The 17,606-nt window shown below is 41.3% G+C and overlaps 1 protein-coding gene across 3 annotated transcripts in view; it reads right to left on the bottom strand.

The window, feature by feature from the left end:
- PRPF40A (pre-mRNA processing factor 40 homolog A) overlaps positions 1-17,606 on the bottom strand; it is a 38,867-nt gene that overhangs the window by 14,213 nt on the left and 7,048 nt on the right. For all 3 annotated transcript variants that reach the window (XM_015408486.1, XM_015408488.1, XM_015408487.1), the window contains exons 3-12: positions 15,444-15,474; positions 14,501-14,523; positions 9,806-9,883; positions 9,607-9,717; positions 5,483-5,603; positions 4,808-4,832; positions 2,384-2,680; positions 1,336-1,444; positions 466-530; positions 56-220 (exon numbers count right to left, since the gene is read on the bottom strand). In XM_015408486.1, the coding sequence (XP_015263972.1) occupies positions 56-220; positions 466-530; positions 1,336-1,444; positions 2,384-2,680; positions 4,808-4,832; positions 5,483-5,603; positions 9,607-9,717; positions 9,806-9,883; positions 14,501-14,523; positions 15,444-15,474 (1,025 nt within the window). The remainder of the gene's footprint in view (positions 1-55; positions 221-465; positions 531-1,335; positions 1,445-2,383; positions 2,681-4,807; positions 4,833-5,482; positions 5,604-9,606; positions 9,718-9,805; positions 9,884-14,500; positions 14,524-15,443; positions 15,475-17,606) is intronic.

The following is a 17,606-nucleotide window of genomic DNA, read 5'->3' as shown; positions in this document are numbered from 1 at the left end:
ATAAATTGTGTAAATCCCCTTCAAATGTAAAACAGAATTATCAGATCCATCTTACTTGTATCTGGTTGTAGAAGTCATTTTTTCATGGTTTTCAAGGAAACGCTGGAAAGATTCTTTTGCTTCTTTGTATTTTAATCTTGCTTCTTCTTTTTCTTCCTTCTCTGTCTGGACTTTGTAAGCATTAAATGCTTGTTTTTTCTCACTTAGCTTTGCCAAAGCACTGCAAATTGAGAAAAAAAGAATTTAATTATATATACAACAGACATTACAATGAGCCATTTTTCAAAGAATCATTTTAATCCTATGTACAGGGCAAGAGTTTCTAGAAGTGTTTACAACGGCTGCTTTTCTACAGGATGAAAGTCACTACTAAAGATAAGTCAACTTGATCAGTAACACAAACAGCAGAACATTAATTTATTAAAACACCCACTTTGGTTAAAAAGAATTCAGAATAGATTATACCTGTATCTTGGATCATTTATGATCATTTTCATAGCTTGCTCCCAAGAGGCATTGGATGGCACACGCTGTGAAAATATTAAGTAAATAATGTAACTTCTGCAATTGTTATTTTTGTATATGTGATAGTACCCTTAGTAGATATATCTAACTAGTATGCAAGACACCACTGTCAATTTTATTGGTATCTAAAGAATATTTGCCTAATGAACTGTCACAGTCATTTCCTATTTCTCACTACAACTTCCATAAAATATCTAACAAATACATAGGACATGTACTACTATCATTTTTCTCAGACCACTTCTAGCAAAGCAAGTAGGTTAAAACCATAAGTGCCAGATTACTCCTATTTAATGTTCTGCCATTTTTTTAAAAAGCGTGGCCAACTCAGAAGACAGTAACATAGTAACCTTTCAATCCTACAATATTTCTGTAGCAACAACGGCAATGTGCGACTCCACTTAGTAAAGAAGTGTCACAAAGACTCTTTTAAAAAGAATGACAATTCACAAGGCACAATGATATTATCAATGTTTTTAGACAAGACAATTCCTCTCCTTCCCCCAAATTCTGTTGCAACTGTCTCGCAATCAAGATGATCCTTTCTCATGATAAATCATTTGTCTTCCCTCTTCAATTCAAGCCATGGTAAAAAAACAAAACAAAACCAACCACCTCCACCATGCTTGATTTTTTTTAGACAAAACTAGACTTAGGCATGACACCTTATGCCAAACATAGTTGGCCTATGAGTAGTTCACTGTGAATGTTGTTCTTCAGACTTTCTTACAAAAATCAGCCATTTCTCCCAAAGCAAGTATGGAATGTGTAACTCTTGACATTTTAAAGTAGTTGACTCAATTTAAAAACCTTTTCTTTCAATAGTTCTTTAAATGCTTGCTTAGCTTCTTCTTTTGTATTCCATGTATAAGTTTTTTTAACCGGTTGGGCTTCCTCCTCGTCTTTTTTGGGGACAATACTATAGATGGAAAAAGAAAATAATTGTTAGTTACCTAAGCAAGATGTGGCGCTGGGGTGAGAGCCATAAATAATGATATTGAAAGTCTGCCCCTCTTCCCCCACCCCCAACCCTAAGACTCCCCCGAATGGTAATACAGGGGAAAAAAAATTGAGCTACATCTAGGTTCAAGGATAACCTAGGTAGACTGCTCATTTCTTATAAATACAACTGCATCCCTTAAAACTGTGATTATTTTGCTAATATATATCCAGTTCAGTTAAAATAAAGCTGGTTCTTTAACACCTTATATGTAGAAGGCAACTTATTTTGATAAGACAAAATCAAACCACATTCACTTATGGTTCCACAAAACACCTTTCAAGAAACCAAGAGATAACACCCTGAAATCAAGAGGGGAGCATTTGCACAAACAGAGTGATCTATTACAAGAAACACTTTTAGAAGGAGGACAAATTAAATTAGGTTAAAGGTTTTACCCTTTAGCTGCTACACAAGCCCTTGGGAATGCAGGTCTACTAAAAGGAACATTACATATAATTAAAGTTTCTGAACACTTATTGAGGCTCTCTTTGGGGACGTATCCTTGCTATTTCCTTCCTCTCTTTCTGTATTTCCTCTTTCTGTACTTTCCTTTCCACCTTTATAATGTGCTTGTTTTCCCCCACTAACTTCCCAGGGTTCCTTATGATGTTCTAGAGAATCCATAAAATGCACATAAAGTTAGCATTCAACAGTGGCAATCTCTACAAAGTAACTTACTTCAAAATTTGGTTTCTATTTGTGATATTATCAATATATGAAATTTCAATTTTTTTCCCCTTGCAGATTTTTAAATGTGCCATTTTCACATGCTTTCTACCCTTTCTGTTTTCTTTTCTTTTCTTTTCTTTTAGCATAAAGGGTCCCCTTAGACAAAAATACCAAGATACTACTTACTCTGTGGGTTCCTGTTTAGGAATTTCTTCTACGGAGTTAGTGACAACTTCGGCCGTCTGTTCCTGCACAGCAGGTGCAGTGGGCTGCACTTGCTCATCAGCTACAGCACTGACTGCATTTTCATTTTCAACAGCAGGAGGAACAGCAGAGGGTTCTGATTCAGGGGCTGCCACAGCAGGTGCAGCTGGGGCTGCTGGTGCAGCCACAGGAGTTTCTGCAACAGTGGGAGCAGCAATTGTAACCCCTGCTGCAACAACAGCTGCAGACGATGCGGAAACTGTGTCTTCTGATTTACCGCTAAATAAAGAAAAACAAATGTAAATCGGAGGATCAACAGGAGATTCATCACACCGTACACATTTGCTTTGTTAGTACATTCATAAACCCTGGGGATCTTTGGGCATCTGAGCTTCCTTTTCCCCATTGCTCTTCATCAGTTAATTAGAAATTTCAACTTTTGCAGCTAATAGACTGCCGTTATGTCCAAAGTGGCATACTACCGTCTATGCTTTCCCTGCCAGCCAGGACCAAGTCAGATTTTGGAATCCTGACTGGCAGGGAAAGTGTACATCATTGTTCAGACACCATAGCAAACTATGATTCACCATGGAAGTATCTAATCAGCTGATCATTTAATCATTTAATTCTAATCACACAAAGGAAGCACATGAGCCCAAACAATCCCCCCAGGATTGTTCACACAGCAGCAAGCCATGGGTTGCACCATGCTTGCATGTACTTGTTTCTACCGGGGGGGAGGGGGAATCCCATTATATCCTTGGGAAAAGCCTATCTGGGCTATGGGTGTGCATTGCATGACTAAATTCTGTTACCCCTCATCCCCCGAAAAATGTCAATGAAACAGAACACAGTCTTTGACCATACTGATACTATACAATTCCTCAAGGGCTTAATTAAATCCAGCACATCAAGAAGACCTTGCAGAAACTGGTAATCTCCTGCTACCTTCTTTTTCTTTACTAACCACATTGGAATAGAATAGTAATCCAGGCTGGGCTGAGGGGCATGGGTTAGGCAGAGTTTTCAGTCAGATTTTGATCATACAACCTTAATAAACTGGCAAGTCAGGCTTTGGTGCTACTGGCCACAACACATAAATTGGTCAGAAGCCACAATTTAAAACATACAATTTCATAGATTACAAAGTTCACCTTCATTAGCTACAGAGGGTTCTGCACACAGAAGATAAGAGAAACTACTGCCTTTTGAATCAGAAAGTGCATTCAGCATTCCTTATCAAGCACAAGACAATGTAATGACAGAAACCAGAAACTGTGTTAGACTCACAAAAATCATTTTAGCACCTTCCTTCCCACAGCAGCCACCCCAAAGCCGCTGCTGAGAATTGGGCAGCAGCAAAGAAATGGGCCTCTTCAGCAACTGATTCATCACTCTTGCATGACTAGAGCTTGTGGACTTTGCAACACTTGTACAAGGCCAATGTGTCCTATTTCTTTTTAAACACAGATGACATAACTGCAAAGTTTTCAAAACTGCTAAATTTTAAGGGGTTTTATGCAAATATTTCTAAAGGAACTTACACATTCTCATCCATTGGTAGAAAAGGAGAGCCAGTATGGCGTAGTAGTTAAAGAGTATTGGAACAGGATCTGGGAGACCCAAGTTTAACACAAATCACACAAAGGAAACACAAGTCCAAACACTCTCTTAGGACTGTTCACACAGCAGCAAGCCATGTTTTTTTTGGGGGGGGGAGAATCCCATTATTTCCTTGGGAACTGGGAGACCCAAATTTGAATCCACGCTCCACCATGGAAGCTTGCTGGGTGACCTTGCACCAGTCACACATACTCAGCCTAACCTACCTCCCACGCTTGTTGTGATAATAAAAATAAGGAAAGGAAAATAACGTGAGCTGTTTTGGGTTCCCACTGAGAAGAACACTAGGGCATAAAATGAAGTAAATAAATAAATAATAAAAGACATTCAAGGGAAAATGTACCAATCCACCTTCTGAGTTCTAATTCTATATCACACAATCACCCACAGTACAATGCGCGTGAGCATGCTTGCATACGCATGTGCACACTCAACAATTCTTCAGTTTAAAAGGAAACCAAGACATTTAAAATGATTAATGTAATAAAGTTAAATTACGCTTTTTTAAAAAAGATAATAAACCGACACCGATTTTTAATCTTCGGATGATTTTAGTTAGTTGGCTCCGCCCCAAGTGTAGTTAGGTAATTTTTAATCTCTGGGCTCAGCCTGGGTTTTATGTGATTGTGATTATGCACCTTGTCATATGTTATGTTAATTTTATGTACCTATTTTACCCCCCTTTTGCATTTTCTTCTGGTCAAGACTTCGGTCATATAGACCTGTAATAAATTGAAATTGAAATCATGTAATTTTCCTCAAGTCAAGTATTTTCAAACATACCTGTTTTCTTCTGCTTTAATCATTGCTGTAGGAAAAAAAAATAAACTTATCAAAATGCTCTGGGTGCAAAGTATATCAATTGTTCTGACAGTTTATGATGTCTACGACTAATGTATAAAATAAGCTAATATTAACCAAAAGGTGGGAGTGCCACATCCCAGTGCAACCTTTAATGTTCAACAATCTTATCTGATTGGATCAAACCCTGGTTAGCCAAAATATTTTTTCTACTGTCATTCATCACCTGTGCCCCAGTCCCTACTTTCAAACTACAAACAACATTTGTTTTATGGGACTATCTGGTCCCATGCCTGGGTATGATCCAAGTGTAATTCAAAACAACTCATTAAAAATGTAATTACAAACAAGAGACTGAAAATCATAGTTTTCTAAACTCAAGCTCTAGGTCATAAAAGCCTGTGAAAGTCTTGGGAGGGGGGAACGACGACTCAAAAACATCTCTAGATGCTGCACCCTGACAAGAATTCTCTCCCCCTTTCTTTTTTGTTGTATAAAACATTGTTTCTGAAGACGAGTCTTAGCCCAGTGAGAGTGTCAATTTTGTTTTGGCCCAATACTGATTCCATTGGCATGAAGTATTTGTGGACTATTCACTGCACTATTACCATGTTGTAACTCTAAATCAAGACAGAAAAAGGAATACATGGAAATTACCTTCAAGATCTTCGAGTTCTTTAGGTTTTGCCCAGCGTGACTCTTTTGTTTGGGAATTGTAATAGTAAGGCTTTCCAGAATCAGATTTATATTCCTTCCATGGACATTTCGACAACATTTGCTGAAGAAGAAATAAAGTTATCACAATACTATTTTGAGAATGCTGGCTATCAATACGGGTGGAAACTAGTCAGAGGGTCAAAAATACTGATTTTACTGACCAAAGTTCCAAAAATACTGACCAAATACTGACAAAAAACTGACAAATTACTGAACAATTTAATGTCAGCCTACTGATAAGCTAGCGTTTTAAATGTAAAACTAGGACTACATTAAAAATTATTATTATCTGGCCTCCACCATCCCCATAGCTAGATGTGACCCAGATAAAAGGATTGCACACCTTTTTATTGAATTTTTTTATGAACAGAGGACAGTTTTCATTATTGTACAAAATTTAAGGCAAAAAAAGATTCCCTTCTTAAAACAATCACATACTGCAGATAATAAAACAGCAAAAACAATAAAACCCAAACATAAAGTAATAATTATGACAACAAACCATAATTACTGTAAGGTAAGACTTGTCTTTGCTTTTACTTTATCTTTGGTTTTTTGATGAAAAAAGAACTGGCCAGCAGCCTGACATCCCTGGTGGAGGCTGTGTCAAGTTGGGCATTGGAACACCCTAGACTGATTGTCCTGCGTGATTTCAATGTCCATGCGGATAATGTGGCCCCCCATGTGGCCCCCACTCATCCGTGGTGGCGCTGGGACTCTCCCAGTATGTAACAACTCCCACTCACTGGGCTGGACACACGCTCGATCTGATCTTCGTGGCAGGGGTCACAGTGGACCGGGTCACTGCCTCAGCAGTGCCATGGTCGGACCATCATGCCCTGAAGACCCATCTGAATGTTTCACCCTGACCCTGTTTGGGCAGTGAGCAGATTGCAGCTTGCCCGCGAAGCCAAATGGACTCTATGTGGCTTCAAATGGCCCTGCGAGATCCAATGCCCCCTGGCGGCTCGTTAGATGAGTTTGTGGAAGATTGGCACAGCTGACTCTCAGTAGCCATCGATGAGATCGCTCCCCGACGCCCTCTGCGCCCTTACTCTAGGCTGGCTCCTTGGCTTACCCAGGAGTTGTGGCTGATGAAGCGAAGGCTAAGATGGCTAGAGACACAGTAGCGGTGCGCCTGTGATGAAGCCACAAGAACATCTTATAGGACATTTATGAGATCCTATGAGATGGCAGTCAAAGCCACTGAGAGTATTATGCGGCCACAATTGTGTCTGTGAGCTCATGCCCAGCCCAATTATTTAAAATAATTCAGTCTATGACTGTTCTGCCACAAGGCAGACCAAATGTTAGGGAATTGGACACTGGCTGTGAGGCCTTTACGATAAAGTTCTGTCGCTCCGCCATGACCTCCCTGCCACAGTTGAGACAGTAAATGAACTCGAGGCTCCATGCACGTCTTCTAGTCAGGTTATGGATAATTTCAGTCCACTCAGCCTGGAGGAAGTTGACAAACTGCTCTTAACTGTACGCCCTACCATGTGCTGCCTTGAGCTGTGCCCATCATGGCTAATTAAAGCTGGCCATGATGGGTTTCGAGATGCCCTAAGGGAGATTATCAACAAGTCCCTTTCAGAGGGACAGTTCCCTAGGGCACTCTGTTGGAAATATATGTGTTGCAAGGTCTAAAATCCAGTCATTATAGGGTTAATGTGTGTTTACCTTGTGTGCTATTGTTTAGACTGACCTAAGAGGTTTAAGAGGTTAATTATGTTCCTATACTTTGTGGAAGATTTCACCAAATCACTTTTACTCTTAGGAACAAAGTCCTTAAAGTACTTCACACTTAAACTGAAAACAATCTGTCTTCTCACTGGGAAGTCATCATGTTTCCCCAAAAATGCAGTAATGAAAATGGAAAAACACAAACTGCATTCACAAAAATCAAAGAAATACTGACTTTAAAAAAACTGACTTTTACTGATCTTACTATTTTCCACCCCTGTAAATAATACAAAGAATCTGACAAACATAAGTAAAGTGTGAGGTTAATGTCATTAGAAACCATGGTCAGGATCCAAGGGGTGTGCATGGAGTTCTGTAAAGGGATATACACCTGGTCTGAATATTTACCTGAAAACGACGTTATTGGTATTTTTGGGGTATATCCAGGTACCCCGATGATATTCAGGATTCTCAGCAATACTGGTATCTGGGTCCCAAATATTTTTGGAAATATTAGGAATATCCAGACCCAGCATTTTGAGGATCCCAGGCCTGTTTGTGTATCTCCCCCCCCCAACAGGTCTTGTGGGCAACAGGAAAAAGGGGGGAAAGAGGCATCTCTTCCATACAAATGGCATCACATGTTGGGGGGCTCTAACTGTCTGCCCAGTCACCATTCTCTCATAGCTTTCTGGCCATGAGCCAAGAGGATGGATTCCTATCCTTGGTACACCATTCCTGTTCACACCATGCTGAAGAGAACCATGGTTCCCTTCTGGTATAGGGCTGACCAAGAAGACATGAAAACACATCTGTCCTATGCTCATAGATCTGTGCACTTCGTATCTGAAGTCTGGACCTGTCCTCAGTCACAACACATGTAACTCTCACTGACTGTGCACTGGTGGCAAACCAATAATGTTCTGGGTGGGGGTGGGATAACTAGCACTAAGCAAGGTGAGAGAGGCCACCAGGCTAGCTATAACCAGGCTTTGCTCCACGCCAAGGTAGTAGGACAAGGTAGTAGGAGGCAAGGAGTACATGACAGCCAACATCTCTTCTGTGACTGAGAAGCACTATATAAATCCAAATTCCAAATTGTATCTGGAATGTTTTTCAAAAACACCCTTAACAGAAACCCAGCACCTCTTGGCACAATTCTATGCGGGGGGGGGGGGGGGGGTGCAGAGATATGGTGCCAAAAATGTTGTTCTTGCTACTCTCAAAAATCCACAAATATCTTTGGAACATGAAGAGATCTTAGGAAAACAAACACCAGTATGCAAATCAAAACAAGCAGAACCCACAGAAGCACCTAAAATGAAGCTCATGCATGCTGCTGGCATTGTGTTTCTTCTTTAGAGGTGGGAGGAAACAGAAGAGAGCCAGTGATGGAGGGCAGCCACAGCTCCTGAGGCTCTTCCTGTGAAACAGTGAAGGTATAGGCCGTGCACTACAGGGAGGTGCCTCAAACAAACCCTCTCTCACTTTCTGAAGCCTTCCTCAGGGAAGTGAAGTTAGTATGTGTGTGTCTGTCTTGCTAGGTCTGGCTGGTTGTCTTGGTACTGGCTTGTCAGGTTGGTTTTGCCTGGATTCTTTGATTAGATACTGATTGTTGGACTTGCAACACTGCCCCAGCATTCTGCTTGGCTTCTGTGGTTTGGCATTGGTGCTGATGGGCTTTCAACAGTATCCCTTGCTTTAGTCAGTTTGGCCTAGATTCTATGGTTTGACACTGGTTCTGTTGGGCTTCTTGCTTCCCATTTGCATTGGAAGGCTTTTAGTCAGTGGTTGCTTACTCCTGTGTGTTTGGCTATTGGCTCTCCTCTGGAGAAAGCATGGAATTTTTTCTTCATAGGAAACAATGGAGACAAGTAGGATGGCTGGGAGTAGCTTGTTCAAGGATCCTTGGTCCAATTTGCTTGAAACTTGAGGGGGAGCCATTAGTGGACAGGCAGTACTAGACTCCCTGCAAATTTTGGTGTGATTTGGTTGAAAAACAGCACCCCCCATGAATCATTCCAGAATCTCCCCCCCAAAACCCAGATCCTAATTCCAAAACTGTATTTATGCCCTACCTAAAATAAAAAAGTACTTTTTTCAGGTTCTGTACATGCCAATTGAACTTTTCCAGGCTGTCCTTTTCACTCCAACTCCATCCATCTTCACCTCCCTTCACAGCTGCTCCTAAAGGTTGGTGGACCCACAATTCAATGCAGCACCCAGAGCTGTAGTTAGAATTATCCATATATTCCCCCATAAGCAAAACTGCCTTCTGCTTACATATGTTCTTTGAATCACATCCAAACATCATGCCATCATGCAACACTACTCAACCCTAAAATTTTTTTACCAGTTATATTTTTTAGCTTGTTTACCTCAGCGGGTGTTTTAAGATCATCTGGCTTTTCCCACGTAGATTGTTTCGTGTCATTATTATAGTAGTACGTTCTTCCATCTGGTGATTTATGCTCTGACCATACTGATTTCTAGAAAAAGCAGGCACCATATGAAGAAACTCTGGAACACATCTAAGGGGTACACTATAAAGTGCTAAAAATGGAAAGAACATAATACCTGCTTGGAAGGCTCTTCATTAGCAGAATTGTTAGTTGTGGTAGGTTGCGGAAGGGAACAAACTACTGGGGGTGTAGGCTAAATAAAGAGAAAAGTACATTTATAAAGAAAGGCTACTAGGATGCTATCTTTAAAGTAAAGCTGTAAGATTCCAAACAAAATACAGATAGCAACAAACAAAACATAATCTTGTCATTTGCAACCTATTAACCCTATTTAGAACTGTGTGGAGCCTACACATGACTAGGGGAGGTAAATAGAGATTCATGCTCAAAACAAATAACTACAATTTTTGAAAGAATGAGTTTGGTAAGAAAGAGTTTCAAGCACTGTGCAGGCATCTACTGATGAAGGGAGTTTGCCTAAACCAGGCACCTACTGGCTCTAGGGGCTGGGGAAACGGGGAGGGTGCTACCATGGTGCTGGGCAGCATTCAACTGAACCCTTAGCTGCTGTACAGGCCTGACATCCATTAGGTGAAAACAAGTTTGCACAGATGCACGTATGTATAAGCCCAAGTTTGCCTGTGAACTCTTAAAACCAGGAAGCACTGACAGCACAAATTAAATCTATGCATGTGACTATCTGCTGTGCACATTGGCCCATCTTTACATGTGACACTGAGTCTTTGCAAGACCACTCTCTGTAAATATCTAACTCTGAGGAAAGAATTTTTAAAAACCCTGACACACTAAAGGGACTACTCAACAATCAAGTGGTAGCTAATTAAAACTCAGTTGCTGAAGGTATTTTTAGGGTAACAGTGTATTCCAGTAGACAACAGTACTTGGCTCCTTTTTAACACTTTCTTCCCACGTTGCTATGCTTAACTTAAAACAGTCTTTGCTTAAAGAAAGTGACTGTATAGTATCCTTGGCATATTTCAAAGAAGTAAATTCCTTTAATTCTGAGGTGCAACATGATATACAGCTACTGTGCTAATCAGAGAACCAGCATTATATTTTATTCTGATATACTTCAGGTGCCCTAACTTTAACGATACACAATTCAATATTGTCCAAGATAGACACAATATAGTGCTTTCCTCACAACTCCATATGGGAAAACTGTCTCCCCTTTTAACGGCACACCACCACCACTTCGTTCTACTCCAGAGGTCCATAAAACAGTTAGGGTCACAACAGGCTGTAGCTATAGGGGGGAGGTTAGAAAGTTTGCTTCTTTGAGCCCCGCTCCAGTTGAACTAAATAGGATCCAAGCAACAGTGTTCAAAAATAGCAAAATTAATATTTTCAGTAATAACTTCCCCACTTTTCATGGCCCTCCACTCTATCACTTAGAGAGAAAAATCAGTTTAAAAAAATCCCAGATGGCAGCGTAACAGTTCTGACTACAGTAATTGCTGCAGGAGTGCCAGAGAGGGCACATATCTCACAAAGCAAGAATCAGCTGGTTCAGGCACCAGTTAGTATAGGCAGTGCCCTAGGCGGATGGTGCAAATTAAGCAGACTGGTAAGGTTGAGCAGGGAAGGCTGGCGGAACAGCTTTGTTTTGCAGGCCTTGTGGAATTGTAATAAATCCTGCAGGGCCCTGATCTCTATTGGGAGCATGTTCCACCAGGCAGGAGCCAGGGCTGAAAAAGCCCTGGTGCTAGTCGAGGCAAGGCGGATGTCCTTCGGGCCAGGGACTACCAAGCGGTGCTGTTCAGATGAACGCAAGGCTCTCTGGGGCATGTATAGGGAGAGACTGTCCTGTAGATATGCTCGTCCCTGGCTGCACAGGGCCTTGAAGATTAGTACCATAACCTTGAATCTGATCTAGTACTCAACTGGCAGTTGGTGCAGCACTGGCTGAACGTGCGTCCCGCATAGTCATCCCAGTCAGCAGGCGTGCCACTGTATTTTGTACCAGCTGAAGCTTCCGGATCAGACTCAAGGGTAGGCCCGCACAGAGCGAGTTGCAGTAATCTAACCTGGAAATGACCATTACATGGATCACTGTTGTGAGGTCATGGGGAGAGAGGTAAGGAACCAACTGCCTGACCAGTCGAAGATGAAAGGTAGGCATCCAGAATCACAGAATCATAGAGCTGGAAGGGGCCACACAGACCATCTAGTCCAACCCCCCGCCCAATGCAGGACCAGCTTAAAGCACCTCTGACAAATATTCGTCCAGCCTCTTCTTGAAAGCTGTCAGTGAAAGCTGTCACTCCTAAGCTCCTCACCATTGGGGTCAGCACCAATGGTGCCCCACCAATGGCTGGGAGTCAGATTCCCAAACCTATACCCCCATGTCTTAGGTACAGGACCTCTGTCTTCGCTGGATCCCATTTCAGCCAGCTCTATTGCAACCAAACAGCCACGGCCCCCAAAACCCTGGCCAGATTTTCTGGGGCGGAGTCAGGCTGGCTGTCCATCAGCAGATACAGCTGGGTGTTGTCAGCATACTGATGACAACCCAGCCCAAACCCCCAGATTAACTGGGCGTGGGGGCACATACAGATTTTAAATAACATGAGGGAAAGGATCACCCCTTGCGGGATGCTGCATATCAAGGGGTAACATGGAGACACCCTATCCCTAAATGCCACCCTCTTTCCTCCGACCATGGAGAAAGGACAGCCACTGTAAAGCAGTCCCCTGTTTCCCCATGTCAGCAAGCCAGTGGGTCAATAGGTCATAACTGACCATGTCGAATGCTGCCGTTAGATCAAGTAGCAACAGCAGCATTGACCTGCCTCAATCCAGATGCCTCCAGAGGTAGTTTGTGAGGGTGACCAGCACAGTCTCAAAACCATGGCCAGGGTGGAAACCAGACTGGAATCGATCCAGGATGGAGGAATCCCTGGAGCTGCTCAGCTACCATCCTCTGAACTACCTTACCCAGGAACTGTAAGTTCGATACTGGGTGGTAGCTGGGTTCCTAGAGATGGTTTTCTCAGAAGCGGCCTCACCACAGTCTGTTTCAGACACCCTGGGAATGTCCCTGATGTTAGGGACAGGTTGATAATTTCCCCAGGGGAATCTGGATCTCATCTCCACAGTCTTTAACAAGCCCAGGTGGGCAAGGATCCATGAGGCATGAGGTGGCCTTTACAGCTGCCCAGGTCCTGTCAACCTCCTCATGGGAGAGTCAGCTGAATCGGTCTAATATCCTTATATCATGCAACAAAATAATGTACTTCTAGTTCTTCACCAATCTGCATATTTAATAGTGACATGTGCCCCACCCATGTGGATATCTAAATCCAAAGTTTGGGGCCACACTTAATAGGTTTTCCTGCAAACTTGGGGATCCCCCAGGTTTGCAGAAAAATCTGAAATTAAAAAAAATACATTAGGGGGCTTTAAATTCTGCTCCAAATACAAAAGCACAATCTAGCCAAAATTAAGCACCCACATGGATTACAGAGGGAACAATTTAAGTAGTTAATTCTTTCAAGACCAATGGAATTCTGGGCTGCTTAATTTTGGCTGAAGCATGACCAAAAGGTTTAGAACTTCCACAGATGACATACAAAGTAGACAAACATACAGCACTCAATAAGTAAGAACAAGATGAACAATATTCCAATTTTATTTTTAAATCAACATCTTAAATTCAAACCTAAAAATTGCTACATTGAATGCCTACTGTATTTATTTTCCAATGGTTGCACCAGATGCACACACACAATGTAACATAAGCCTGACCTGATAAGGCAAGCATAATCCAACAACCAACCATGCAGATTTGGCCTATGCCAAGGAATTTATGTGCGCAGCCACTATTAAAACGTTATGCCCACATATGGATGCCATGTAGTATTGGAGGGGGGGCAGTCATTCCTAGAGATGTGAAAACTCAAGGGAAAAAAACAGAAAAATTCAGAAGAAGTGCTCCCTGGACATTTTTTTCAATTTTTTGAATGGAAAAGTTGGGAAATATGGAGGAGTACCGGGGGGGGGAAACAAAACTTATTTCTCTTTTTGAATGAGTAAAATACAAGCTTTTACTTACTGTGAATGTACAGTATGAAGATTTTTCTTTAAAACAATCAACAGCATTTAGATTACAATAATTCCTATGTAGGCTGTAAGTATATACAACATATTTTAAACAGAACGCTTACTGAAACGTGAATAATTCTGGTAACAAATAATATGCTATATTGTGTTTGATCAGTGTTTTCAGAGTTTAAGTTGATACTTAAATATGCTGGTGTTCTACTTTGGGTCTATTCAATTGTTTCAAACACCCCTTTTTTGTTTACTATAGAAATTTGTTTTCTAATTTCAGCTTTTACATACCTCAGGTGGCAAATATTAAAATTGTGATGAAATAGCATTGGATGCAGCAGTTTGCAGCTCCTTCTCTTCCCCTCAAGTATTAGGTATCTTTGCAATTTTGGTGGTAGAAACTAATGTACTTAAAATTCCATAAATATGTAAAATTGTACACATTGATATTATTAAACTATGAATTTTGTTATTAATGCATTATAATAATTTTAGCTTTGTTAAGAAAATAAGGTATATATTTCAATTTCCCTTGAATTTCCGTTTTTCCTCTGGGTAAAAAAATGGGACAAGGTCAGTTCTTTTCCCATGGCTTCAAAATACAGAAATTCTCTAAGCACTCCTGGTAGGTGAAGTGTGAGAAAGCATATTCTCCACCCCATTACACATACAGAGAAGGAAATGGCCAACATTTCAGAAACAAGAAATTACCAAAACAAAAAAGCTACTTCCTTACCTGAGTTCCAGGGGGTGCTAAACCTACAAAATATGAAAAACCAAACTTTAGATAACATAGCTAAAGAGATCCAGTTGTACCTCCTTTAATGTAGTGCAAATGGCTTTTAGTCCTTGAGAATATACTGATATCTATATGTTATAACTCACAAGATTCTTGGAAGTAATTATTTTGAGAAGACTATATTATGGATTTATATTCTTGTAAAAGGAACAGATCTAGCTGCATCACCTTACAATACCCTTTTATTCTACCAGAGCAATGAATATTTCAAGTATTTTTAGAGATTTTCTAGTTACTCAAGTACTAATTGAGACAATAACTTCTCCAGAACAGCTACTCAGATTCTGAACTAAAAGATAAGAATCTAAAGAAAATTCTCTAAAAAAATTAAGCAACTTTGACACTTTGAGGAATCTTCAGCTTTTCATGCAAGAATCACTAAACTGAATGCCACTCTGGGGAGAGAAAAAAATCATTTGGTTCTGCTAGGGCAGAGTTCTTAAGCCCATCTGTCACGATCCTCAGATGAGTTAGGGAACCCCACCTGCTAGGTCATAATTTTTTTTTATAGCTTTTTGTGTGCTTTCTGGAAGGACCTGTATGCTTGTGATGTCACATGACTTGCATCTCAGCAAGTACCATTCTGCCACCTGTGGATTAATGAGGAGGCGCTTTGGATATGGAAAGATTCAAGACTGCTATGCCAGAGTGTGCACTGCTACTACAAAACCTATATGAGAAAGAAACTAAGAAGTGCTGCAGAAGGAAGGCTAATTCACAAGATTTTTTAAATGTGAGATTCTTTTCTAATAAAGGAATAGTTTCACATTCCTGTAAGACATCTAAATTAATTTTAACTCATAATGTGACTAGAAAAATCTCTTTAGTCTTGTACCTTTTCTGAATACAACTATTCAAAACAGTAATTGTTTATACATACCAACTTGAGAATCCATGCTGTTCACACCTGGCTGTGGAAAATCAAAACAATATTTAAAATTTATGGTGCCTACTACAGGCTAAATATTTCAGTGCACATTCTCTCCCCCCCCCGCACATATCATATGCAAAATCATAATTGTGCCACACTATTAAAGCAACCTATACTACTTTCAAATTTGTAAGAGAAAGAGCGAAGAAGATACGGTAAGAGTATCCTCCATCCCCACTTCCATTGTCTTAATTATACCAAGCACCTATTAGAGAATGCAATGCTCAATGCTCAGCATGAAGAAATTGCAAGGATTTTTTTCTAAACAAACTTTCATGCCCTGTCCTACTCAACGTCAAAAAGGGCCTGATAGGCAGATAGCACTACCACTAAACCTAGTTAAGGGATGCCATTTGTAACTGACTGTGCAGTTACATAGTATTGCTCTGCCAGAAAACAACTTTGGAAAAGGCTTTGCTAATCCAAACAGATGAAAATACGAACCTTGAAAGCTAAGTGCTATGTATTATCTACTGTTCAAATTAATTACTGTGAAGACCATGATGCAAGTATGCCATATTTGTCAGGTGATAGCGACAGGCCATTTTGTTATAGAGAGCACTTCCTATTTCAGGTATTTACTTGTTTGTTTTTGAGATTTCTACCCTGCCCTCCCCTGCAAGTGGGCTCAGGGTGGGTCACAACAAGTGGCTAAACAGTTAAAAGACATAATGCATACGATTTAAAAACTATAAAACCCACAATAAAGTAAATGTTGGCAAGCTCCATGGTGTATACTGTATATGTGCCCAAGGGCTGACCTACCAGAAGGTGGGGTAAAACGTTCACCGATGGAACAATTAAAGTGCACAGCACAAGATAAGGTGAGGTGGAGCAGGGCAGGGGAGGCTGATGTAATTTGACATCCATAGCCTCAACAAACGGCCTGGCAGAACAATTCCATTTTACAGGCCCTGTGGAACTGTACTAAGTCCTGCAGGGCTCCGATCTCACTAGGGAGTATGTTCCACCAGGCTGGAGCCAAAGCCAAAAAGGCTCTGGTTGAGGATAAATGGATGTCTTTTGGGCCAGGGATTACCAGCAGGTGTTGGTCAGCCGAACATAAGGCTCTCTGGGGAACATACTGGGAGAGGTGGTCCCACAGTTATGTCGGCCCCAGACCGCATAGGGCGTTAAAGGCTAGTACCATCACCTTGAACTTGATCCAGTACTCAAGTGGAAGTCAATGCAGCTGGCAAAGCACTTGGCTGTATATGCGCCTGCAGAGTCATCCCAGCCAGGAGGTGCGCTGCTGCATTTTGCACCAGCTGAAGTTTCCAGATCAAATTCAAGGGCAGCCTCGGATACGGTGAGTTACATCCTGGAAGTGACAATTGCGTGGATCACTGTGGCTAGGTCATTGGAGGAGAGATAGGGGATGAGATGCTGGACTAGCCGAAGATGATAAAAAGCTGATCTGGCAACAGGAGTGACCTGGGCCTCCATTGACAATGAGGAATCCAGGATCACTTCTAAGCTCCTCACAGTTAGTGTCAAAGGGTTGGGAGTCAGATCCCCTTCATCAAGGGTTGGGAGTCAGATCCCCGATTCCCCCCCAATGGCTCAGGCACAGGACCTCCATCTTCAATGGATTTAGCTTCAGTCGACTCTGCTGTAACTAACCAACCAAAGCCTCCAATGCCCTGGCCAAAATATCTAAGGCGGAGTCCATCCAGCCATCCATCAGCAGATATAGCTGGATGTCATCAGCGTACTGGTGACAACCCAGCCCAAACCCCCAGATCAGATGGGCGAGAGAGTGTATATAGATGCTACATAACAACGGGTAGAGGATACTGAGGGATACTGCACACCAAGAGGTATCACAGAGAAACCCTCTCCCCAAGCACCACCCTCTGGTCCCTGACCATGGAGAAAGGAGACTAGCCACTGCAAAGCAGTCCCCCATATTCCTGTGTTGGCTATACTTTTTGTACATGTAATAATTTATAGTATTACAAGCTAACACTTCAAGAAAAAAAATGAACTGGTTTTGAAAACTGTTCAATTAAATTTTACTATCATGTCAGCAGAACTTTCACACTTTCCCCAATATAAAAAGCAAACGTCTTCCATGGGGCTGTTCCGCCATCTAAAAATATTAGATTTTTT

This window comes from Gekko japonicus, unplaced genomic scaffold (genome assembly GCF_001447785.1).
Source record: "Gekko japonicus isolate JY-2015 unplaced genomic scaffold, Gekko_japonicus_V1.1 scaffold998, whole genome shotgun sequence".
NCBI lineage: Eukaryota > Metazoa > Chordata > Lepidosauria > Squamata > Gekkonidae > Gekko > Gekko japonicus.
This window is presented reverse-complemented; position numbering and strand designations above follow the sequence as displayed.